Source organism: Pongo abelii, chromosome 23, assembly GCF_028885655.2.
Source record: "Pongo abelii isolate AG06213 chromosome 23, NHGRI_mPonAbe1-v2.0_pri, whole genome shotgun sequence".
NCBI classification, from domain to species: Eukaryota; Metazoa; Chordata; class Mammalia; order Primates; family Hominidae; genus Pongo; species Pongo abelii.
Window position 1 is genome coordinate 35,061,590 of NC_085929.1, and position 27,304 is coordinate 35,088,893.

The 27,304-nt window shown below is 40.2% G+C and overlaps 1 protein-coding gene across 4 annotated transcripts in view; it reads right to left on the bottom strand.

Annotated features, from left to right (window-relative positions):
* TTC28 (tetratricopeptide repeat domain 28) overlaps positions 1-27,304 on the bottom strand; it is a 741,686-nt gene that overhangs the window by 700,490 nt on the left and 13,892 nt on the right. Inside the window, exon 2 of one of the 4 annotated variants that reach the window (XM_054543701.2) lies at positions 21,864-22,033. The exons of 2 other annotated variants lie outside the window; for them this stretch is intronic. In XM_054543701.2, the coding sequence (XP_054399676.2) occupies positions 21,864-21,887 (24 nt within the window). In that variant the 5' untranslated portion in view covers positions 21,888-22,033. Of the gene's footprint in view, positions 1-11,463; positions 11,707-21,863; positions 22,034-27,304 lie in introns of those variants that run through there. One more of the 4 variants, XM_054543702.2, reaches the window with a different exon arrangement.

The window sequence follows — 27,304 nt, forward strand, 5'->3', positions numbered from 1 at the left end:
CCTGAGTAGCTGGGATTACAGGTGTGCACCACCACACCCAGCCAATTTTTGTATTTTTAGTAGAGATACGGTTTTGCCATGTTGCCCAGGCTGGTCTCGAACTCCTGACCTCAAGTGATCCACCCACCTTGGCCTCCCAAAGTGCTGGGATTACAGGCATGAGCTGCCACGCCCGGCCCCAAGTCCTTTTCTATCTTATCTTCAATTGATAAACTTGACAGAGAAAAAAGACCTTTGCATATATTTTTCAGATTACATATATGTTGTACTTAAAATAACCAGCCATATTAAATTCAGGAACTAATTTAACGAGTTAGAATAGTACTCTGTAAGGGCCGGGCACGGTGGCTCACACCTGTAATCCCAACACTTTGGGAGGCTGAGGCGGGCGGATCACGAGGTCAGGAGATCGAGATCATCCTGGCTAACACGGTGAAACCCCGTCTCTACTAAAAATACAAAAAATTAGCCAGGCATGGTGGCGGGCACCTGTAGTCCCAGCTAGTCGGGAGGCTGAGGCAGGAGAATGGCGTGAACCTGGGAGGCGGAGGTTGCAGTGAGCCAAGATCGCGCTACTGCACTCCAGCCTGGGCAACAGAGCGAGACTCCATCTCAAAAAAAACAAAACAAAGCAAAACAAAACAGAATAGTACTCCTTAAGGAGATAATGAAAAATCAAATGTTTAATTACTCATTTACTTAGATTAACTATTATTTATTCCCTCATGAGTTCCAAAATAGAGGAAAATATTGTGACTGAATTTCGTATACATATAGCATATGGATGTCAACATATATTAACACTGCTGATATTTTCCTCTGATCCTCTGACAAATTCATCTTAAAAGGGTAGAGGGAGTGTCAGTAACATGTGAGCCAAATGGGCTCAGTATATGCAGCCACATATAATTACTACATACATGGTATAATTCCAGTCCTGTTATAAATTTTTCTAGCTTTATTGAGGTACAAATTGACCAATAAAGTCATATATATAGAAGGTATATAATGTGATGTTTTGATATATGTATGCATTGTGAAATGATTACCACAATCAAGCTAATTAACATATCCATCACCTCACAGAGCTATCTTTTGTGTGTATATGGTGAAAATACTTAAGATCTACTCTCTTAGCAAATTTCAAGTATATATTAACTACAGTCACCACGCTGTATACTAGGTCTCCAGAACTTATTTATCTTATAGCTGAAGATTTGTACCCCTTGACCAATGTACCCCATTTCTCACACCCTTGTCCCCTGATAACCACCCTTCTACTCTCTGTTTTTATGAATTCAACATTTTTAGATCCTACATATAAGTTAGATCATACAGTATTTTTCTTTCTGTGTCTGGCTCATTTCCTTTAGCATGACATCCTCTAGGTTCATCCATATTGTTGCAAATGTCAGGATTTCCTTTTTTTTTTTTTGAGACAAGAGTCTCGCTCTGTTGCCCAGGCTGGAGTGCAGTGGCACGATCTTGGCTCACTGCAAGCTCCGCCTCCTGGGTTCATGCTATTCTCCTGCCTCAGCCTCCCAAGTAGCTGGGACTACAGGTGCCCACCACCATGCCCGGCTAATTTTCTGTATTTTTAGTAGAGACGGGGTTTCACCGTGTTAGCCAGGATGGTCTCGATCTCCTGAACTCAGGTGATCCGCCCGACTCGGCCTCCCAAAGTGCTGGGATTACAGGCTTGATTTCCTTAAGGTTGAATAATATTGTATTTTGTACATGTGCATTTTTTTTATTCATTCATCCATCAATGGACACTTAGGTTGTTTTTATATCTTGGTCATTGTGAATAATGCTGCAATATACATGGAAGTGCAGATATCTCTTCAAGATAGTAATTTTATGTCCTTCAGAGACATATCCAGAAGTGGGATTGCTGGATCCTGTGGTAGTGATGTTGAGCAGCTTTTCATACCCCTGTTAGCAGTTTGTAGGTCTTCTTTGTACAAATTATATTCAGGTATTTTGCCCATTTTAAAAATCAGGTTATTTATTTATTTGCTATAGAGTTGTATGAATTCCTTATATATTTTGGATATTAACCCTTATCAGGCATATGATTTGCAAATATTTTATCCCACCCCATAGGTTACTTTTTCATCTTTGTTGACTGTTTCCTTTTTTGTGGAAAAATTTTTAGTTTGATGTAGTCCCATCAACTTTTTTTGCCTGGTTTTTTGGTGTCGCATCCAAAAAATCATTGCCAAGACCAATATTAAGAACTTTTTCCCCCATGTTTTCTTCTAGGAGTTTTAGAGTTTCAGGTCTTAAGTTTTTTTTTTTTGGTTTTTTTTTTTTTTTGGAGACGGAGTCTTGCTCTGTCGCCCAGGCTGGAGTGCAGTGGAGCAATCTCCAATCACTGCAAGCTCCACCTCCCGGGTTCACACCATTCTCCTGCCTCAGCCTCCCAAGTAGCTGGGACCACAGGCACCTGCCACCATGCCAGGCTAATTTTTTTTGTATTTTTAGTAGAGACGGGGTTTCACCATGTTAGCCAGGAGGGTCTCGATCTCCCGACCCCAGGTGATCTGCCTGCCTCAGCCTCCCAAAGCGCTGGGATTATAAGCGTGAGCCACCGCGCCCGACCACGTTTAAGTATTTAATCTATTTTGAGTTTATTTTTGCGTGTGGTGTAAGTTAAGGATCCAATTTCACTTTATAGCCTGTGATAGCCAGTTTTCCCAGGACCATATATGTTGGAAACTATCTTTTCTCCATTGTGTATCAGCTTAAAATAGACTGCTATAACTATGTTTTATGTAAGCATCAAGGTAACCACAAAGCAAATACCTATAGCAGATATACAAAAGATAAAGGAACCAAAGCATACTATAGAAAATCATCAAATCAGCAAGGAAGACAAAAAAGGAACAAAAGGTTTACATAACACTCAGAAAACAATTGACAAAATGGCAACAGTAAGTCCTTACCTATCAATCATTACTTTAAGTGTAAATGGAGTAAGTTCTCCAATCCAAAAACAGAATGATTGAATGGATAAAAATTCAGGACACAATAAAATTTTTAAATTAAAAAAAAAAAAGGACCCAAAGAGATGCTGCTACAAAAACTATATGCTGCTTACAAAAGACTCACTTCAGCTTTAAGGATGTGCACAGACTGAAAGTGAAGGGACAGAAAAGATATTCCATGCAAAATGGAAACCAAAAGACAGCAGGGATAACTATACTTAGACAAAATAGACTTTAAGTCAAAATCTATTAGCAAGAGACAAAATAATTTTTTAATTATAAAAAGGTGAATTCATTAAGAGGGTACAATTATAAATACATATACACCCAAAATCACAGCACCTATATATATGAAGCAAATATTAACAAATCTGAAGGGAGAAATAGACAGCAATACAGTGACAGTGGGAACTTCAATATGCAACTTTCAACAATGGACAGATCATCCAGACAGAAACCAATACAGAATACATCAGACTTGAACTATACTTTAGACCAAATGGACCCAACAGACATGTACAGAACATGCCATCCAACAGCAACAGAATATAAATTCTCCTATTATAAATTTTGATTATTCAAATGATATATAAAAAAACTTATCACCTCTATATAAAAAATCATAGGTAATTCAAATAATTAAATATTTTGAAATAAAATTATAAAATATTAAAAGGAAAGAATATTTTATTATGTAGAACTGAGTCCTAAGTACAACACATAAGCCACAAAACAGAATAGAAAAGACAGATAAATATGACAACATAAAAAATTTTAATGTCTGCATGGAAAATATGGAATAAGACCAAAAAGATTAGTAACAAATCAGTTAAAAAAATGCAACACATGATAAATGGCTAGTTTTCTTAGTATAGATAAAGCTCCTACAAATCAGTAATAAAATGGACAAACAATTCAATGGAAAAAAATGGACAAAGGACATGCACAAATCACAAAAAAAGGAACTCCATGTGGCTTTTAAACACATTTTTTTAAATGTGTGACCTCAGTTAATTCAAAAGAAAATTAAAACTTAAAGACAATATTTTTTTTACCTCTCCTACTAACAGAAATAAAAATTAGCAATACATTTTGTTGGTTAAGGGGGTAAGGAAAAAGTTACACCCATACATTCATACATTATTGGTAGAAGGGGAGGTCTCGCTATATTGCCCAAGCAGGTCTCAAACTCCTAGGCTCAAGCTATCCTCCCACCTCTCACTACCTAAGAGTTGGGATTACAAGCCTGAGCCACCAAGCCTGGCCTGATACAATTTCTTACAGAACAACTTGGGAATATCTACAAAAATGTAAAAGTTGCATAAACTTTCAATTCTAGAAATTTTCTCCACTTCTGGTAATTTATCCTATAGATGCACTTACATGTGTAAACAAAATAACATATATTAATACAAGGATAGTCATAATAGCATCATTTGTATTAGCACGATGTTAGAAATAATTTAAATGTTAGACAACAGGAAAATGGATAAGCACAGGGCTTTGCAAGGCATAAATAAGTTTTATTAGATCCATGTAATTATTATAAATCCAGCCAAAAGAATAAGAAAGATTTTATATGCTGATATAGATAGAAAAAAACAAAAGGCAGAAGAAATTGTATCAGTTTACACTTCTACCAACAATTTATGAGTGTAACTTTTTCCTTACCCCCTCTCCACTCACCAAGCTATTCCTATGCCTAGAGAGTAGGATCTTTTTCAAATTCACACAAAGATGCCATATGGATGAGCAAAGGCATATGTTAGTTGTGTACTGATATGGTTTGGCTGTGTCCCTACCCAAGTCTCATCTTGAATTCCCATGTGTTGTGGGAGGGATTCCGTGGGAGGTAACTGAATCATGGGAGCCAGTCTTTCCCATGCTGTTCTTGTGACAGTAAGTCTCACAAGATCTGACAGTTTTAAAAATGGGAGTTTTTCTGCACAAGCTCTCTCTTTGCCTGCTGTCATCCATGTAAGATGTGACTTCTCCTTGCTTTCCACCATGATTGTGAGGCCTCCACGGGCAGGTGAAACTGTGAGTCCAATTAAACCTCTTTCTTTTGTAAATTGCCCAGTTTCAGGTATGTCTTCAGCAGCAGCGTGAAAACGGACTAACACATATATTTTCAAAGCAAACAAAATAGATGATAAGAGAAAATTTCACCAGAGAAATGACCATGTAACAAAGAATTCAATGTACAAGACTAAAATATATAATACATGAAATTAAGAACTGTGTGAATGGATTTAGCAAGATTTGATACAGCTAACAACAAGATTAATAAACTGGAAGATAAGAAATAGAAAAATCCTCAAAATGATGGCCAGGTGCGGTGGCTCAAGTCTGTAATCCCAGCAATTTTGGAGGCCGATGTGGGTAGACTGCTTGAGCCCAGGAATTCAGGACCAGCCTGGGGAACATGGCAAAACCCCACCTCTACTAAAAATACGAAAACTGAGGTGGGAGTATCACCTGAGCCTAGGGAGGTTTAGGCTGTGGTGAACCGTGATCACACCACTGCACTCCAGCCTGGGCAACAGAGTTAGACCCCATCTCAAAAAAAAAAAGAAAAAGAAAATCCCCAAAATCAACTATAGAGGAGAAAAAAAGTAAAAGGGGGGAAAAAGATGAGCACATAAGAGACCTAAGTAATACACCCAAGAGGTCTGACACACATATAATTAGAATTTAAGAAGGGAGAGAAGAGAGTTAGAAACAATATTTGAATACCAATGACAAAGAATTTTCTAAAACTGATAAGAGACATCAACTCATAAAATATTGAATCCATAGCTTTCAGATTTTCATTCAACTCCAAGATACCACAAAGAAAATCACACCTACATCTGTCATAGTCAAACTGTTAAAATAATAATAATAATAATAATAATAATAAACAGAGAAAATGTTAAAGCAGACAGAGGGAAATAAGACACATTACCTTGAAAGGAGCTACAACCTGCATACTCAACAGAAATGACGGAAGCTGAAATACCACCTAACATAAAATACTCAGAGAAAATACTCTTCAAAACTGAGAGTGAAATAGGAATATTCATACATTACTCGTGGGAATATAAAATGGTACAACCACTGTGGAAATAGTATGGCAGGTCCTAGAAAAGATAAACATAGAGTTACTATATGATCCAGCAATTCTACTCTTAGGTATCTACCCAAATGAACTGAAAACCTGCCCATGGAAAAACTAGTACACAAATTTTCATAGCAGATTTATAATAGCCAAAAAGTGGAAACAACCAAAATATCAATTAATTAGTGAATAAACAAAATGTGGGATAACCATACAATGGAATACTACTCAACCATAAAAAAGTAATGAATAGGCCAGGCACAGTGGCTCACATCTGTAATCCCAGCACTATGGGAGGCCGAGGTAGGTGGATCACGAGGTCAGGAGATCGAGACCATCCTGGCTAACATGGTGAGACCCCATCTCTACTAAAATGCAAACAATTAGCCGGGCGTGGTGGCGCGTGCCTGTAGTCCCAGCTACTCAGAAGGCTGAGGCAGGGGAATCACTTGAACCCCGGAAGTGGAAGTTGCAGTGAGCCGAGATCGCACCACTACACTCCAGCCTGGCGACAGAGCAAGACTCCGTCTCAAAAAAAAAAATAAAAGAAGAAATGAATAAAACACACATTACAACATGGGTGAACCTTAAAAATATTATGTTAAGTGTAAGAAGCAAGTCACAAAAGGCCATATACTGTATGATTCAATTTATTAAATCTCCACAGTAGACAAATCCATTGATATGGAAAGCAGATTGGTGGTTGTCAGAGGATGGAAGGAGAGGAACATGAGGATTGACTCTTAATGGCACCAGATTTCTTTTGAGAGCGAGGAAAATGTTCTAGAATTAGATAGTGGTATGGTTGAACAACCTTGTGAAAATACTAAAAACCACTGAATTGTATACTTTAAAATGGTGACTTTTATGGTGTGAATTGCATCTCAATTAAAGAAATGAAAACTGAGGGAATTAATAAATAGCAGGCCTACACTAAAAGAAATATTAAACAAAATACTGAAAGAAAACTATCCCAGACAGAAGCAGAGGAATGCAGGAGGGAATGAATAATACTGGAAAGAGTAAATATATGAGTAAATATAAATGAACATCAGCTATACAAAATAATAAGTTTAAAAATTTATAACACAAAATGCAGGAGATAATAAATGGAGCTAAAGTTCTCTAAGAAAGTATTTCCCAAACCTTAGTGTACGTATAAATTACCCATTCTGATTCAATAGGTTTGGGACAGGGCTTGAGATTCTGCATTTTAACAAGCTCCTGATGGCTTAGATGTTGCTCATCTATATGTCACACACCGTAAGTATCAAGGTTTTAAGTTTCTAGCAGAATCTGTTAAGTAGTAAAACTATTACTTTTATTAGACCATACTGAGTCAAGAAGGCATGTTGTAATCACTAAGGAAATAACAGGAGTAAAAAACAAGTTAATTTAGAAAAATAAAATCATTTTTAAATTTGATTAATCAAAAAAAAAAAAGTAGGGGGAGGAAAGGGAACATTAAAACAAGTGGGTAATGTAAAAGCTAAAACTCCTAAAAGAAAATAGGAAAAGTTTTGTCAACTTAGGTTAGGCAAAGATTTCTTAGCCAGAATACAATAAGATTATCTGTATGCCAGGCACTCTCCTAGGCACTAGAGATAAAACCTGTGAATAGATAATAACAGTATAAGCTGTTCGCCATTTAAAAAAAAAAAAAAACACTAGCTTCACCTGTGAAAGGCCCAGGCAGTTTCTTTTACCTTGCAAAGCCCTGTGCTTAAAAGGTGAATCCTCCTAACTAGGTGGCAACTATTCAAACCAGTGATCCCAACTGGGATCCTCCAGATCAAAGAAAGATGGCTAATCAAAAGAAAGTAAAGAAGTTGGCCATGCAGATAGATATGGAATTAGGTCTCTAGAGAAAACAAAGTTAAGGCAATAAGGACCAGGCATGTTTCAGAAACAGCAAAGAGGTCAGTGTGAAAGAGGTGAGGGTACAAAGTAAAAGGTCAGAGAGGTAACTGTGGCCCAGTGTGTTTAGATCTGCACTGCCCAATACAGGAGCCATTAGCAATATGTGGCCGTTTAATTTTTTATTTTATTTAAATAAAATTAAAGATTCAGTTCCTCAGATGTATTAGCCACAGTGCAACTGCTCAATAGCCACATGGTAGCTAGTGGCTACCAGACTGTAGAGTGCAGATAGAGAACATTTTTTATTCTTATTTTTTTTTCCTAAAGAGACAGGGTCTCAGCCCAGGCTGGAGTGCAGTGGCGGCTATTCACCATTCACAGGTGTGATCCCACTATTGATCAGCAGAGGAGTTTTGACCTGTTGTTTCTGACCTGGGCTGGTTCACCCTCCTTAGGCAATCTGGTGGTTCCCGCTCCCAGGAGGTCACCATATTGACGATGAACTTAATGTGGACACCATCATAGCGTACTATAGCCTGCAACTCCTGGGTTCAAGCAACCCTCCTGCCTCAGCCTCCCAAGCAGCTGGGACTACAGGCACGTGCCACTGCACCCAGCATAGATACAGAACATTTCTATCATCACAGAAGGTACTATTGGACAGAGCTGGTTTAGAGCTTTTGTAGGCTATCATAAAGATACATAGAGAGGCTAATATAAGAGTGTAAGAGAGAACTAGACACACAACAAGAGGTTAGCAACTCTCAGAATGGCCAAACCCTAAAGCAGAATTGCCAATGATCCTTCAATAAATTCCCAGTCCTTGGGTCAATTAAGTGAATACTTCTCAAACGTTTCCTTAAAATTATCTTAGTAGGCATCCTTGAAAAGGTATTCCATGGTCAAACAATTTGGGGAAAATTAATGTAAATTATTTGGGAGCAATTCCTCACCCACATCTTTGAAAAAATTATTTCTTAAGATTTGAAGCTTCTTTTAGCTGATTCTAGGTCAATAGTTGCCAGTTCTTTCAAATAATTACTAAGAAAACAGATTTTGTTACTGTAGGTCTTCCTTAGAGACTTTAATATGTTAATGTATATTGTGAGTCTCCAAGAATTACATAGACTATACACTGCATCCAAATAAGGATAAGAATTATTATAATTATTGAGTACTTAATATGTCCCTGGCACAGTTCTAAGTACTTTACATATGTTAGCTCATTTACTCTTCACAAAACTCTATAAGATAGGTACTATTATTATCCCTAGTAGGGGAAGAAACAAGGCACAAAAAGGTTAAATAACTTGACTATCAAAAGGGGAGGGTGTGAAAGTGTGACAGGCTAGTATGCAGTAGAGGTGATTCAAACCCTTGTGCAGGCTGGCTCTGGAGTCCATGCTCTTAACCATTTTATACTTCTTCTCAGAATTATTTGAATATCTACTATGATAATACAGAACTTGGCCAGGCACGGTGGCTCACGCCTGTAATCCCAGCACTTTGGGAGGCTGAGGCGGGCGGATCACGAAGTCAGGAGATCGAGACCATCCTGGCTAACACGGTGAAACCCTGACTCTACTAAAAATACAAAAAATTAGCCGGGCGTGGTGGCAGGCGCCTGCAGTCCCAGCTACTCGGGAGGCTGAGGCAGGAGAATGGCGTGAACCCGGGAGGCGGAGGTTGCAGTGAGCCGAAATCACACCACTGCACTCCAGCCTGGGCGACAGAGCAAGACTCCGTCTCCAAAAAAAAAAAAAAAAAAAAAATACAGAACTCTGTTCCTACAGTTTGGGAAATGCTAAATGACTACTTAGGCCTGTCTTTCTTGCAACCTGAATGAGCCATGCTAGAACTATATCCAAAGTTACTTTTGCCCATCTAAAAATGTTCCAGGCTGGGTGCAGTGGCTCACGCCTATAATCCCCAGCACTTCAGGAGGCCAAGACGGGCAAATCACTTGAGCTCAGGAGTTCAAGACCAGCCTGGACAACAAGGTGAAACCCCATCTCTACTAAAAATACAAAAATTAGCCAAGCTTTGTCACACATGCCTGTAGACCCAGCTACTTGGGAGGCTGAGGTAGGAGGATCGCCTGAGCCCAGGAGGTCAAGGATGCAGTGAGCCGAGATCGCACCACTGCACTCCAGCCTGGGCAACAAAGTGAGACCCTGTCTCAAAAATTAAATTAAATTAAAATTTTTTTAAATGCTCCAGTTCAGTGGGGCGCAGTGGCTCACCCCTGTAATCCCAACACTTTGGGAGGCTGAGGCGCGCAGATCATGAGGTCAGGAGATCAAGACCATCCTGGCTAACACAGTGAAACCCCATCTCTACTAAAAATACAAAAAATTAGCCGGGCGTGGTGGCAGGCACCTGTAGTCCCAGCTACTCGGGAGGCTAAGGCAGGAGAATGGTGTGAACCCAGGAGGCAGAGCTTGCAGTGAGCTGAGATTGCGCCACTGCACTCTAGCCTGGGCGACAGAGTGAGACTCCGTCTCAAAAAAAAAAAAAAAATGCTCCAGTTCGTGCTGGGCAACAAGAGTAAAACTCCATCTCAAAAAAAAATTATAATAATAATAATGCTCCAGTTCAAGGGCATAACCAAAAAAGAAAACTACAAACCAATATCCCTGACGAACATAGATGCAAAAATCCTCAACAAAATACTAGCAAATCAAATCCAACAGTACATCAAAAAGATAATTCAGGCCGGGCGCGGTAGCTTATGCCTGTAATCCCAGCACTTTGGGAGGCCAAGGCGGGTGGATCACAAGGTCAGGAGATCAAGACCATCCTGGCCAACATGGTGAAACCCCCCTCTCTACTAAAAATACAAAATTTAGCTGGGCGTGGTGGCATGCGCCTGTAGTCCCAGCTTCTGAGGAGGCTGAGGCAGGAGAATTGCTTGTACCTGGGAGTCTGGGGGTGCAGGGAGCCAAGACCAAGCCACTGCACTCCAGTCTGGGCAACAGAGCGAGACTACATCTCAAAAAAAAAAAAAAGATAATTCGCCATGATCAAGCGGGTTTCATCCTAGGGATGCTGGGATGGTTCAACATATGTAAGTCAATAAATGTGACTCATGACATAAATAAAATTAAAAACAAAAACCATATGATCATTTCAAAAGACACAGAAAGAACATTTAATAAAATGCGGCATCCCTTTGTGATTAAGGGGATGTGATCTCGGCTCACTGCAACCTCCACCTCCTGGTTCAAGTGATTCTCGTGCCTCAGCTTCCCATGTAGCTGGGATTGCAGGCATGAAGAAACACACCTCAAAATAATAAAAGCATGTATGATAAACTAACAGTCAACAACATACTGAATAGGGAAAAGTTGAAGGCATTCCCCCTCAGAACTGGAACGAGATAATGATGCCCATTTTCACCAATACAGTACTGAGGATCCCAGTCAGAACACTCAGGCCAGAGAAAGAAGTGAAGGGCATCCAAGTAGGAGGGGAGGAGGTCAAGCTGTCTCTGCTGATGATATGATAGCATACCTGGAGGACCATGAAAACTCCTCCAAAGGACTCCTAGATTTGATAGGGTTTCAGGTTGCAAAATCGATGTACACAGATCAGTGGCACTGCTATGCACTGGCAACAATCAAGCTGGGAATCAAACCAGGAACTCAGTCCTTTTTACAGTGGCTGCAGAGAAGATAAAATACATGGGAATATACTTGACCTGGGAGGTGCAAGATCTCTATAAGGAGAACTACAAAACACTGCTGAAAGAAATCACAGATGATGCAAACAAATAGAAAACTATCCCATGCTCATGGATTAGAAGAATCAATATTGTGAAAATGACCATACTGCCCAGGGCAATCTGCAGATTCAATGCAATTTCTATCAGGATACCAATGTCATTTTTCACAAAATTAGAGACAGCAACCCTAATATTCTTATGAAATCGACAGAGGGCCAGGTACGGTGGCTCACGCCTGTAATCCCAGCACTCTGGGAGGCTGAGATGGGGGGATCACTTGAGGCCAGGAGTTCAAGATCAGCCTGGCCAGCATGGCAAAACCCCATCTCTACTAAAAATACAAAAATTAGCCTGGCATGGTGGTGTATGCCTGTAATCCCAGCTACTTGAGAGGCTGAGGCATGAGAATCACTTGAACCAGGAGGTGGAGGTTGCAGTAAGTCAAGGTCACACCACTGCAGTCCAGCCTGGGTGACAGAACGAAACTCTGTCAAAAGAAAGAAAGGAAAGAATGGAAAGAAAGAAATCAAATCAAAAGAGAACCCAAACAGCCAAAGCAACCCTAAGCAAAAATGGCATATCTGGAGGCATTACATTGTTGGACTTCAAATTGTACTACAAGACTGTACTAAATGGAATGGCATGGTACTGGTATAAAAGTAGACACATAGACTAATGGAACACAATAGAGAACCCAGAAATAAAGCCAAATACTTACAACCAACTGATCTTTGATAAAGCATACAAAAACAAAAACTGGGGAAGAGGACGCCCTGTTTGGTATATGGTGCTGGGAAGACTGAATAGTCACATGTAGAGGAGTGAAGCTGGATTCCCTGTCTTTCACCATATACAAAAATCAACTTGAGATGGATTAAGGACTTAAATCTAGGACCTGAAATCATAGAAATTCTAGAAGAAAACCTAGGAAAAACTCTTCTGGACATTGGCCTAGGCAAAGAATTTATGACTAAGACCCCAGAAGCAAAAGCAACAAAGACAAAAATAAATAAATAGGACTTAAACTAGTGAGCTTCTGCACAGCAAAAGAAATAATCATCAGAGTGAACAGACAGCCCACAGAGAGGAAGAAGGCATTTGCAAACTATGCATCTAATGTCAAGAATCCACAAGGAACTCAAATAAATCATCAAGAAAAAGACAAATAATCCCATCAAAAAGTGGGCAAATGGGCCAGGCGTGGTGGCTCACGCCTGTAATCCTTGGGAGGCCAAGGTGGGCGGATCATGAGGTCAGGAGATCAAGACCATCCTGGCCAACATGGTGAAACCCCGTCTCTACTAAAAGTACAAAAAATTAGCTGGGTGTGGTGGCGGGCGCCTGTAGTCCCAGCTACTCGGGAGGCTGAGGCAGGAGAATGGTGTGAACCCGGGAGGCGAAGCTTTCAGTGAGTCGAGATAGAGCCACTGCACTCCAGCCTGGGCGACAGAGTGAGACTCCATCTCAAAAATAAAATTAAATTAAATTAAAATTTAAAAAGTGGGCAATAGACATTTCTCAAAAGAAGATATACAAATGGCCAACAAATATATTTAAAAATGATCAACATCACTGGGCATGGTGGCTCACGCCTGTAATCCCAGCACTTTGGGAGGCCGAGGCGGGCGGATCATGAGGTCAGGAGACCGAGACCATCCTGGCTAACACAGTGAAACCCTGTCTGTACTAAAAATACAAAAAATTAGACGGGCATGGCAGTGGGCGCCTGTAGTCCCAGCTACTCGGGAGGCTGAGGCAGGGAATGTCGTGAACCCAGGAGGCGGAGCTTGCAGTGAGCCAAGATCGTGCTACTGCACTCCAGCCTGGGCGACCAAGCGAGACTCTGTCAAAAAAAAAAAAAAAAAAAAAAAATGCTCAACATCAGTAATCATCAGGGAAACGCACATTAAAACCACAATGAGATACCACTGTATCCCAGCTAGAATGGCCATTATTAAAAAACCAAAAAACAACAGATGTTGACACAGATATGGTGAAAAGGAACACTTATACACTGCTGGTGGGAATGCAAATTAGTACAACATCTATGTAAAACAGTATGGCAATTTCTCAAAGAACTAAAAGTAGATCAATCATTTAATCCAACAATCCCACTACTGGGTATCCACCCAAAGGAAAAGAAGTCATTATATCAAAAAGACACATGCATGCATATGTTTATTGCCCCACAATTCACAATTGCAAAGATACGGAACCAACCTAAATGCCCACTGATGAGGGAAAAAAGAAAATGTGGGCCAGGCACAGTGGCTCATGTCTGTAATCCCAGCACTTTGGAAGGCCAAGGTGGGTGGATCACCTGAGCTCAGGAATTCCAGACCAGCCTGGGAAACAGGGTGAAAGCCCGTCTCTACTAAAAATATAAAAATTAGCTGGGCGTGGTGGCCTGTGCCTGTAGTCCTGGCTAGTTGGGAGGCTGAGACAGGAGAATTGCTGGAGCCTGTGAGGCGGAGGTTGCAGTGAGCCGAGATCACGCCATCGCACTCCAGTCTGGGAAACAGAGTGAAACTTTGTCTCAAAAAAAAGAAAGAAAAGAAAAGAAAAGAAAGAGAAAGAGAGAGAGAGAGAAAAAGAAAGAAAGAGAAAGAGAGAGAAAAAGAAAAAGAAAGAAAGAAAAAGAAGGAAGGAAGGAAGGAAGGAAGGAAGAAGAAAGAAAGAAAGAAAGAAAGAAAGAAAGAAAGAAAGAAAGAAAGAAAGAAAGAAAGAAAGAAAGAAAGAGAAAGAAAGAAAGAAAGAGAAAAAAAGAAAGGAAGGAAGGAAGGAAGGAAAATGTGGTATGTATACACCATGGAATACTACTCAGCCGTAAAAAAGAATGAAATAATGTCTGCTGCAGCAACTTGGACGAAGCTGCAGGCCATTATTCTAAGTGAAGATGATTCCATTCCAGAGTCAGGGAATGGAAAACGTAATCCCACATGTTCTCACTTATAAATGGGAGCTAAGCTATGGGTACACAAAGACATATAGAGTGGTATAAAAGACATTGGAGACTCAGGAGGCAGGAGGTGGGACAGGGCTAAGGGATAAAAAACTACATATTGGATATTGGGTACAATGTACACCACTCTGGTGATGATTGCACTAAAATCTCATCCATGTAATCAAAACTGACTTGTACCCCAAAAGCTATTGAAATAAAATATATATAAATAAAAATTTTTAAATAAATTAAAAATATAAAATGATCCAGTTCCCAGTTTATAGTTTTTATAACCTGCTGAGGTTTTAAGAAAGGCTAGGTCATATCACCTGCAAACTGCATTGACTTGTTAATTTCCATAGTTTCATGCCCATGAATAATAGAATCTTAACTACAAACTATTCAATATAAACTCTAATTTGGAGATTTACCAAAACCTAATTGTGATATTCTAGCCTTTGTATCTCTACATTGTTCTCTTGAGATGGTTACAAATAAGTCACTACCATTTTATTTGGTAAATAGCCAACTTCTTTTAAGGCTAATGGAGAAAATCATTTGGCTTGTTCAGTTATAATGACGGATATTCATATATACAAGGTCAAAATTAATTATTAAAATTTCAAATTCAACCAAGTTACAAATACATGCAATTTGAACGCTTAACACATAAGCATGAATAATTTATGTTATATGCCATTAAATTTTAAAAGCATTGTTTTTCAGCTCTTATGATAAATAATAAAAATCCCTGAGGCAATTACTGATCTCTGAACTTATTGGTACTGTCACACCTTCTTTTTTTGATAGGCTTTGTGAGAGGAGAACCAGTGAAATAAAAACCACTAAAGGACCCTGTTCCTATTAAAATATCAATTTTTGTAAAGGTATAATCATGACTGTCATACAAGCGTAAAATGAACACACATCAAAGACTTTAACTCATTAATTAATGAGTGATCCAGTAAGATATTACAACTAGTTCAGAGGAGAAGTCCAAGTACCACACATGAAAAGGCAATCAGGAACGCTGAAATGAATTTCTAAATACCAGATGCACAACTGGCCTTTGCAGGGGAGAAGAAAAGGAAAATTGATCACCCTTCCATTTGGAAAGAGTAATTTGCGTACCTATGGATGAGAATCACTTATACTGCTATCAGTTATCTACAATGTACAAAAATAGAAAATAGCTCAAAGACAATGAAAGGTGCAAACCTCTTAGAATTGGATAAAACAGAAGGGTAAACTGCATTCCAGACCACCCAGTTTTCCACTGAAGATACCCAGTAATCTTTTTGAGTGTTTCACAGTTTTTTCTGATGGCCTCAAAGTGCAATATACTAGAATCAGGGAAAATAAGCTATCTTTTATGAAATAAATATGATCAAAAGAAACCTGCCATGAGATAATTAGAAGGAAGTCGTGCTAGAAATGAACACAAACACAAAACACAGCAGGAACCTAGGAATGCATAATTAATGCAAATATAACTATTTTTCAGCATCATCCAAGAGAGAGAGAAACCTAGGTCTAACTATACAAGTATAGGATTCTAAACTTCACAGTCACCAGCGCTCTTACAAGACCTATATTTTACACCAATATAAGAGTCAAGGTTGGCAGCGATGATCTATGATCTCCTGACTGTTCTATGAGGTATAAAACAAGGTAGTAGTCTAACCTCTCCTCTCATTCCCATTTTTTAAAACTTAGGTCTTAGAATCTGAAACAACTTTTAGAAGATCTAGAACAGGGGTCAGCAAATGTTAGGTGTGAGTCAAATCTAGCCTGCTGCCTGTTTTTGGAAATACAGTTTTACTGCAACACAGCCATATCCATTCAGTTACCTGTTATCTATGGCTGTTTTGTGCTACAGTGGTGGGACTCAATAGCTGCAACATAGACCATATAGCCCACAAAGCATCATCTAGCCCTTTATAGAAAGTATGCCAACCTCTGATCTAGCTCAACAGTTGCCAATATGTACTTTCAAGTCTCTTGATCTCTTTTGTTTGTTTTTAATTAGAAACAGAGTCTCACTATGTTGCACAGGCTGGTGTCAAACTCCTGTCCTCAAGTGAGTCTCCCACCTTGGCCTCCCAAAGTGCTGGGATTACAGGCATGAGCCACTGCACCCAGTCACTCTGTCACTCCTTTTTTTTTTTTTTTTTTTTGAGACGGGGTCTTGCTCTGTTGCCCAAGCTGGAGTGCAGTGGCATGATCTGAGCTCACTGTGACCTCAACCTCCCAGGATCAGGTGATCTTCCCACCTCAGTCTCCCAAGTAGCTGGAACCACAGGTGCTCTTTCGCCTAGGCTGGAGTACAGTGGCACAAGCATGGCTCACTGCAGTCTCGACCTCCTGGGTTCAGGCAATCCTCCTGCCTCAGCCTCCCATGTAACTGGGACCACAGGTGTATGCCACCACACCCGGCTAATTTTTTATTTTTTTATAGATATAGTCACTTTGTTGTCCAGGCTGGTCTCAGACTCCTTGGCTCAAGTGATTTTCCCACCTCAGGCTCCCAAAGTGCTGGGATTACAGGCATGAGCCACTGTGCTTGGCCCTTGCCACCCTCTTGACCTCTCTTAAACATAAAAAAGTTTTTCTGATCCCTTAATTATACATTTTAAGACAGCTAACTGAGAAAATACAAAGAAATAGCAAAGGCTACTCTGAATTCAGTTTTTGTTTGGTTTTTTTTTTTTTTTTTTTTTTTGAAATGGAGTTTCACTCTTGTTGCCCAGGCTGGAGTGCAACGGCGCGGTCTTGGCCCACCACAATCTGCACCTCCCAGGTTCAAACAATTCTCCTGCCTCAGCCTCCCAAGTAGCTGGGATTACAGGCGCTCTCCACCACGCCTGGCTAATTTTTGTATTTTTAGTAGAGACAGGGTTTCACCACATTGGCCAGGCTGGTCTCGAACTCCTGACCTCAGGTGATCCGCCCACATCGGCCTCCCAAAGTGCTGGGATTACAGGCATGAGCCACTGTTCCTGGCCTGAATTTAGTACTGTCTTTAAATACATTATATTCCATGCATCAAAACTGTATCTATACATATTTTAAAAAACAGAAGCATATATGTGAAAAAGTTATTTTATTTACCCAGTCTACAGATAATGCTTGGTGTACATGTGAACTGAATCATGGGCTCTGTTTGGAGTTCCCAAAACGTAGGAAGCAGTAATCTGGTTCAAGTTGCCTTGCTACAGAGAATAAAAGCTTATGCTGGTTAATCAATTCTGCAATCTAATTCTAATTGCTATCAGAAATAATGGCTTGACAGCAGCTACTCTACTGTTTTTGCCAGACATCTTCAAAAATCTTAATAATCTTAGTGTATTTAGTTATGTAAAGGAACATCAATGATAATACAATGTGACAAATTCAAAGGGAAGTTATATTGCTCAGAACTAAATGTCTATGGAAACATTTTGAGATTTTGTTCACCAGGTAATACAGATGTCTGGTAACACCTGTCTAGAAATTTTTCAGACCAAAATCTTCTTAGCTATGTTTTTATTGCAAAGCTTTGAGAATATAATTTGTTCCAGGCTGAAACAACAAATATTTCTTCAAAAAATTCTAGTTTTGCCTGCAGGTACTCCCTGAACCTGTTCTGTAAGCCAGCAGGATGGTCCTTCAATCAGATGAGACACCAGGTTAAGCATCTCAATATTACAAAAGGAAACTGACAGCATCTTTACCATTTGCCCACCTGATCCCTATTGTATAAATATGCACTCAGTATACACCACAGAATACCTATACTCCAAGCCCTCACCAGAAAATACCACTTTATATTATTTCCTGTTCTGAAAGGTTTTCCTTTCATTTACCTAAATCTGCCTCCCTAAAACTCCCATTGATCTGAGTTTTGTGCCTGTGTGGACTCACCAGGAACCCCAAAGTTAGTATGAAAATTATTTTAAGCTGAAGGCATTTGAAATTCCACAGATAGAGGAAGATTTCTCAGAGCTTCCCTGACTAAAAGCAGTGACTTCTGGGAAATAAGCCTGCCATAAATTCCCTCTTTGGAGCAGGTCTACTCCCAGGAGGAAGAATAAAAATAAACATACCATATGCTGAGCACGGTGGCTCATGCCTGTAATCCCAGCACTTTGGGAGGCCAAGGCAAGTGGATCACTTGAGCTCAGGAGTTCCAGACCAGCCTGGGTAACATGGTGAAACCCCATCTCTAATAAAAATACAAAAAATTAGCTAGGCATGTGTTGTGAGTCCGTAGTCCCAGCTACTCACAAAGCTGAGGTGGGAGAATCACCTGAGCCTGGGAAGTCAAGACTGTAGTGAGCTGAGATGGTGCCACTGCACTCCAGCCTGGGTGATGGGGGTGAGTCCTTGTCTTAAAAAAAAAAAAAAAAAAAAAAAAAAAAAAAACCAACCCTACCATAAATCCCGTCTTCCAGGAGTTATATGGCCCTGGAGAAGATGGAGAGACCGCTCATACCTGTACAGAATAACATTATCACAAACTTTCTTATCTCTCATTTGTTCTTCTAGAAACCCATTTGTTTTTCTGAAAGAAACCTATTTATTCCTCCCATCAAAGCTGTTTCTCCCCACTTCCCTTCCCATACTAGGTATATAAGCCTTTAACTCTACCCATCTAATAAGCCAGCTACTCCTTTTGTCAGCTCCCTCATACATACCACAAACTCTTTTCTCCTGTTAATGTTGTGTCAGTTTAATTTGCAGGGCCCCAGACCGTAAACATAAGATAGTAGAAGAAATTTTTTCCTCCCTTACATGTCCAAAAATGACGTAAGAAGACACTTAAGTCTTCTGTCTTCAGATACTGTGCACTCTCAAATGTCCTGTATGCCTCTGTTTACAGAGTCTAAATGTATGGTTTAGACTATTGTGTGCTGAACTTCCATTCTTGCAACATTTCTTTTTCACTTGGGAGAAAAAATGAGAGAGAAGAGAGAAGGATAGATGAGGACATTATAAAGGGATTGGCTAGATAAGCTAATCAGAGTACCTGTTCATTTGTCTTTGATAAGCTGTAGCTCTCCCACCATTTCTCCATTTAAAAGCCCAAGTGCCCTCAATTACTTGTTAGGGCTAAAAGGCAGCAATCTAATAAGTCCTTAATTAAGGACTATCTACACCCAAACCAGCTTATGCCTTCTCAGAACTGAGATTCTGCTAAGGGCCTGGTCAGGAACTGCTCAGAGGCGACACAAGGCTTAAAACAAAATTTTTTTTTTGAGGCGGAGTCTCACTCTGTCACCAGGCTGGAGTGCAGTGACGCAATCTCAGCTCACTGCAACCTCTGCCTCCTGGGTTCAAGCGATTCTCCTACCTCAGCCTCCCAAGTATCTGGGATTACCGGTGCCCGCCACCGTGCCCGGCTAATTTTTGTATTTTTAGTAGAGACGGGGTTTCACCATGTTGGCCAGGGTGGTCTCGAACTCCTGATCTCGGGTGATCCACCCGCCTCGGCCTCCCAAAGTGCTGGGATTACAGGCGTGAGCCACAATGCCCGGCCTTAAAATAAATTATTAAATGCCCACTCTTTCTTTCCCTTCCCTCACTGTGAAGTGTTATCTTACATCCTTTAGGATGTTATCACAAATTTGTCACTTCAACCATCTTCAGTGGACCAGCAACTCCTTAGGTAGGAAGTGGGAAATGTTTCCTTAATGTTTCCTTTCTAAGCTAAATGCCCTAACTTCCCTCAAATGTTCATCATATGACCTAGTCCTTTTTAGGATGCTCTCTACTTAATATGTTCCTCTAAAAATATGATTCCTAAAACTGGACTCAAATTCAAAATAGAGCAGAACAGCTTTTTAGACCATAACACTCTATATTCATTAATGAATACTAGGACTATATTCTTTAGCTTTTTAGAGATTAAATATGGTTAGTTCATATTATACTTACAGATAACCTCAGTATCTTTTCCTATAAATTACTGATGTTTATTCATATGTATTTGAACGTAAATGCAGAACATCACTTATAACTGATGAATGTTGCCTTGATTTATCAATGTCTTCAACTATTGAGCACATGTGCTCTGTGCCAGGCATTTACTGAACATTGAACATAATAAAAGAAAATAAACATGGTCCCTACCCTATAGATTACAGACTATCTTGGTGATTTCATATCATTCTAGTATATCAATATATCTTAGAATCCTAAATCTTTCCATGTATTATCTATCCATTTCATATTTGTGAAAACTACAAATCCAATAAACTTGCCTTTTATGCCTTCATATAGGAAACTGTACTATTAAATAAGACAAGATTTTTTAAAAATAGTCCTGTGTCTTGGTACAGACTTCCTGCAAATTTCTATGAACTTTACGGTAGTCTAGTTCAATAACTTTATTATCATTGTCTATAAAATTCACATTATCCCTAAGATGTTACTTTATCAAATTATTTCAAAAAAACAAGATACACTATTTCATCTTAGAACTCCCCCGACCCTAGACCGGGCGTGGTGGCTCACGCCTGTAATCCCAGCACTTTGGGAGGCCGAGGCGGGTGGATCACGAGGTCAGGAGATCGCGACCACGGTGAAGCCCCGTCTCTACTAAAGATACAAAAAATTAGCCAGGCACCGTTGCGGGTGCCTGTAGTCCCTGCTACTCAGGAGGCTGAGGCAGGAGAATGGCGTGAACCCGGAAGGCGGAGCTTGCAGTGAGCCGAGATTGTGCCACTGCACTCCAGCCTGGACGACAGAGTGAGACTCCGTCTCAAAAAAGTAAAAATTCCCCCACCCTCAAAATAGGTAATGACAAGTTCTTAAGTGAACCCAGGTTGACACCTACTCCTTATTACCTCTATCTCGTCAGGATTCAGTTAGAAGACAGAAACTACATCAGTTATTTGAACAGATAAAATGTAATACAAGAATTTGTTAACTGAGTTTGAAATTTTTAAGTAAAAAGCTGAAAGGACTCAAAGATAACACAGATAGCAACTGCAGGAAGCAGCTACCACCCCTAAGGCTGAGTTAACAAACGCTCAGAGGAGGGGCCCAGGGAACTTAGACTTCTGAGAGGGCACTACTCAGCTGTGCTGGTTTTTCTAATTTCCCAGGAGAGGCCCAAGGAGCCTGGGACTCTAGTGGTCTCTAAAGGAAGCTTGATAAAACTGGTCCTCAAATGTTGGGAAAACTGCTAACTGGATCCAGTAACTGCTACAGGAAGGTACTGCTGCTGCAGAGATAAAGAAATGTCATTAAGGCAGCACTCACAGGAACAGCAGAGAGGAAGGCCATGACGAGGATACGAGCAAATCCCTCTGCTTCTTCTAGATCTTTACCACCCACCACTCGCAACAGGGAGCAGCTGGCAAAGCAGAAATGTTGCTTGCAGAATCTCAGCCCCAGGATCACAAAGCAGAATACATAAGATATCTTTGCAGCTAAGAATAAACAAGATGGATGGATATGGAGCAATAATTTAACTGGCAAAATACCTTCTGTTCCAAGGACACACAAACTACCTGTTTAATAATCTACAATTTTGTGCAAGGGATGAAAATCAGTGACTCCAATCTGTATCCAACACTTAATCATCTCGTGCTACTCTGAAGTGTAATAATAACAAAAACAATATCTCATTGTTCAATTCCCACCGGCCTGTCGTGGGGTGGGGGGAGGGGAGAAGGATAGCATTAGGAGACATACCTAATGTAAATGACGAGTTAATGGGTGCAGCACACCACGACAGGCCGGTGGGAGGGGGGAAGGATAGCATTAGGAGATATACCTAATGTAAATGACGAGTTAATGGGTGCAGCACACCAACATGGCACATGTATATTTATGTGACAAACCTGCACGTTGTGAACATGTACCCTGTAACTTAAAGTATAATTTTTAAAAAAAAGGAAATACAAAAAAAAACCAGTATCTAACGTTTATTTAACCTTATTTCATGCCTAGAACTGTTTAAATAGTGCTTACGTATTGCCTGATACTTTATTAAGCTACACACACAAAAAAAGAAAAAATAGTATATGGGTATTGAATTCATTTAATGCTCACAACAAACCTGCGAAGTAGACAACCTAGTATTCCCACTTTATACATGGGACAATAAGATGCAGAAAAGTTAAAGGTTAAACTGTGTGACTTTTGCCCAAAGTCACACAGTTGTGGAGCGGCTTAGATTAAACCTAGGGAGTCAGACTCCAGAGTCCATGATTTGACCACTACATACGCCTCAATGCCACAATACACAACCTTCTCTAAATCTAAAGTAGCCTTTGAAATGTAACTCTTGTTGAACACAACTTGTTTACATCGTTTTTAAATTTCATATCTGGATTTATAGCTTCACAGAAAAGCAAACTCTCACAGATGGAGGTATTTTTACTCTCTACTGAGAACATCCAACCTGACAACACATTTCTGGTACCCTAAGCAACACAGAATAAAGTGGGCAGAATAAAGGCAACAAAATAATCTTCCACACTGCAAAATAAAACTACTACCTTCACTACTGTCCCACTCACAAATCAGAAGTAAATCAATTCATAGATGTGTACAATTTATTTTCTAAATTATTATTTCTGGGCTGGGTGCGGTGGCTCACACCTATAATCCCAATGCTTTGGGAGGCCAAGGTGGGCGAATCACTTGAGGTCAGGAGTTCAAGACAAACCTGGCCAAAATGGTGAAACCCCATCTCTACTAAAAATACAAAAACTAGGCGAGATGGCGCACACCTATTGTCCCAGCTACTTGGGAGGCTGAGACATGAGAATCGCTTGAACCTGGGAGGCAGAGGTTGCAGTGAGCTGAAATCACACCACTGCACTCGAACCTGGGCAGACAACAGAGCAACACTCCGTCTCAAAAAAAAAAAAAAAAATTATTTATATTGATTGAAGCTCAAAAATATGCTGGGTTTGAAAATACAAAATTAAAAATGGTCCATGTTCCTTAATATTAGATATTTGCCTTACATTAAAACTTTGTATAAATGGAAATTTAGTAAAGAATTTTTTACTTTCTTACAATATTGTTAAACATAATAATACGCTTTTCTAGTGTCATGATTAAGGATTCAGAATTACAAAAGGCCAATGTTAAAATACTGATGCATCTGAAGTTACTATGCACAAAAAGTAATAAAATATTACACAAGAAAAATTTTCAAAAAATTTTTTGAGCCAAATGAGTTCTTTTTCACAACTCCCTCTAAAATTAATCAAAATGTAATGACAATTGTGGGAAACCAAGCAAATTTGAAAAAGTTCTGACCAGTAAATATATGAAATAATTCTAACTCTTCCAACCTCAACTAGAAATACGTACTCTAAAGCAGAAGAGTAATCATATTTCATTATAGCTGCTAACATGTTTACAACCCATCTTGCAAGGAGTAAAAAAATCTTCATTAAAAATTTTTCTCTAAATTGCTTTGGGTTCACAAACAGACATGATTTGAAACATGGCAGCATAGTCAAAATCATCGAGATGGAAAATAGAATGGTGGCTGCCAGAGGTTGGAGAGAGGGGATAGGGATTTTGTTGTTTAGCGGAGAGAGTTTCACTTTTACAAGATGAAAAGAGTTATAGAGATGGATAATGGTGATAGTTGCACAACATCATGAATGTATTTAATTCCACTTAACTGTACACATAAAAATGATTAAGATGGTAATTTGACATACATTTTACAATTTAAAAATTGAGTGCCGGGCGCAGTAGCTAATGCCTGTAATCCCAGCACTTTGGGAGGCCAAGGCGGGTGGATCACCTGAGGTCAGGAGTTCCAGATCAGCCTGGCCAACATGGTAAAACCCCGTCTCTGCTAAAAATACAAAAATTAGCCGGACATGGTGACGCACATCTGTAATCTCAGCTACTCAGGAGACTGAGGCAGGAGAATTGCTTGAGCCTGGGAGGTGGAGGTCGCAGTGAGCCAAGATCATGCCACTGCACTCTAGCCTGGGTGACAGAGTGAGATTCTGTCTCAAAAACAGAAAAAAACAATTGAGGAAAAAAAAGAGATGATCTCCCTATCATGTAAGAAAACAGCAGGAAGGTGTCTGTCTGCAAAGCAGACAGTGGGCCCTCACCAAAACCAAAATGACTGGCACCTTGACGTTGAACTTCCTAGCCTCCAGAACTGTGAGAAATAAATGTTTGTTGCTAAAAATAAGAACAAACAAAAAATAACTCCATCACAGTATAAAAATGTCTCTAAACATTCAACTGTTTCATCTCTTACAAGGGTAAGAAACGGGTTCAAATAAATTTTTTTTTTTTTTTTGAGACAGAGTCTTGCTGTGTCGCCCAGGCTGAAGTGCAGTGGCACGATCTTGGCTCACTGCAACCTTCGCCTCCAAGGTTCAAGTGATTCTCATGCCTCTGCCTCCCAAGTAGCTGGGACTACAGGTTCATGCCACCATGTCCAGCTAATTTTTGTGTTTTTAGTGGAGACGGGGTTTTACCAGTTGGCCAGGCTGGTCTCAAACTCCTGAACTCAAGTGATCCACCTGCGTCAGCCTCCCAAAGCGCCGGGATTACAGGTCAAAATTACTATTTATTAATAACTACATTTCTAGCTGCACCAGAAATTCCTGCTCAAGTAAAGAATATGCCTGGTGTGGAGGCTCATGCCTGCAATCCCCACTACTTAGAAGGCTGAGGCAAGAGAATCACTTGAACCTAGGAGTCTGAGGCTGGGGTGAGCTATAATAGCACCAACGAACTCCAGCCTGGGTGACAGGGCCAGATGCTGTCTCTAAATTTTTTTTTTAATTTTAATTTAAAAATAAAATCTGAAATGCATTTTTTTTTTTCTTGAGACAAGGTCTCTCTCTGTCACCCAGGCTGGAGTGCAGTGGCATGATCATGGCTCACTGCAACCTCAACCTCCTGGGCTGAACTGATCCTCCCACCTCAGCCTCCCAAGTAGCTGGGACTACAGGCACACACCACCACGCCCAACTAATTTTTGTATTTTGGAGATGGGGTTTCATCATGTTGCCCAGGTTGACCTTGAACTCCTGGGCTCAGGCGATCCTCTCATCTTGGCCTCCCAAAGTGCTAGGATTACATGTGTGAGCCACCACACACAGCCTGAAATGCATTTTTTTAACAGCAAAAAAATATTTTCAGGAAATTATATATTTATTTCACAAACCTGGTCTAAAACTAAAATTTTGAATCAAAACACAACTTATAGTACTAACACATTTTCTCTTTAACTTTTATTTGTACTATAAAAATTGATTCTTCCTCATCGATAACCAAGGAATATACAAGTAGTGATTTTCTTTATCATTTCTTTCATCAGCACAGTAAGAAAAGGAAATTTTTTTTTTTTTGAGACGGAGTCTCGCTCTGTTGCCCAGGCTGGAATGCGGTGGCATGATCTCAGCTCACTGCAACCTCCACCTCCCAGGTTCAAGTGATTCTTCTGCCTCAGCCTCCCAAGTAGCTGGAACGGCAGGCACACACCACCACACCCGGCTAATTTTTTGTTTTTGTTTTGTTTTGATTTGGTTTGGTTTTTTGAGATGGAGTCTCGCTCTGTCACTCAAGACTGGAGTACAGTGGCACTATTTGGCTCACTGCAACCTCCACCTCCCGGTTTCAAGAGATTCTTCTGCCTCAACCTCTCGAGCAGCTGATACTACAGGCATGTGCCACCACACCCGGCTAATTTTTGTGTTTTCAGTAGAGACGGGGTTTCACCATGTTGGCCAGACTGGTCTCGAACTCCTGACCTCAGGTGATCCACCCACGTTGGCTTCCCAAAGTGCTGGGATTACAGGCATGAGCCACCGCGGCTGGCCAGTTTTTGTATTTTTAGTAGAGATGGGTTTCACCATATTGGCCAGACTGGTCTCGAACTCCTGACCTCATGATCTGAGAAAGGGAAAAAAAAATTTTAAATATATAATTCCCTTTATTTCAAAGTTGCATAGGAAATTAGAATCATTCTTTTGCTATCTTAAAAACTATTGCTTTTAAGGCCAGCCGCAGTGGCTTACACCTGTAATCCCAGCACTTTGGGAGGCCGAGGTGAGCGGATCACCTGAGGTCGGGAGTTTGAGACCAGCTTGACCAACATGGAGAAACCCCGTCTCTACTAAAAATACAAAGTTAGCCGGGTGTAGTGGCACATGCCTGTAATCCCAGCTACTTAGGAAGCTAAGGCAGGAGAATCCCTTGAACCCAGGAGGTGGAGGTTGCGGCGAGTCGAGATCGTGCCATTGTGCTCCAGCCTGGGCAACAAGTGCGAAACTCCATCTCAAAAAAAAAAAACAAACTATTGTTGCTATGTAGCCTCATTTCATATAATCCCTTCTTCATTATCTAATTTCCATCATCCAAGAAACATTTACATCAGGTACTGCATTAAGTATTAGTTTAATAACAGCTTTATAACATTCATTTATTCATTTATTTTTAGAGATTGGGTTTCATTCTGTGGCCCAGGCTACAGTGCAGTGGTGCCAACATAGCTCACTGTAGCTTGGAACTACTGGGTTCAAGGGGTCTTCCTGCCTCAGCCTCCTGAGTAGCTGGGATTACAGGTACATGCCACCATACCCAGCTAATTTGACTGATCGACAGATAGTTTTGTTTTGTTTTTTTGAGACAGAGTTTCTCTCTGTCACCCAGGCTGGAGTGCAGTGCCACGATCTCAGCTCACTGCACCCTCTGCCTCC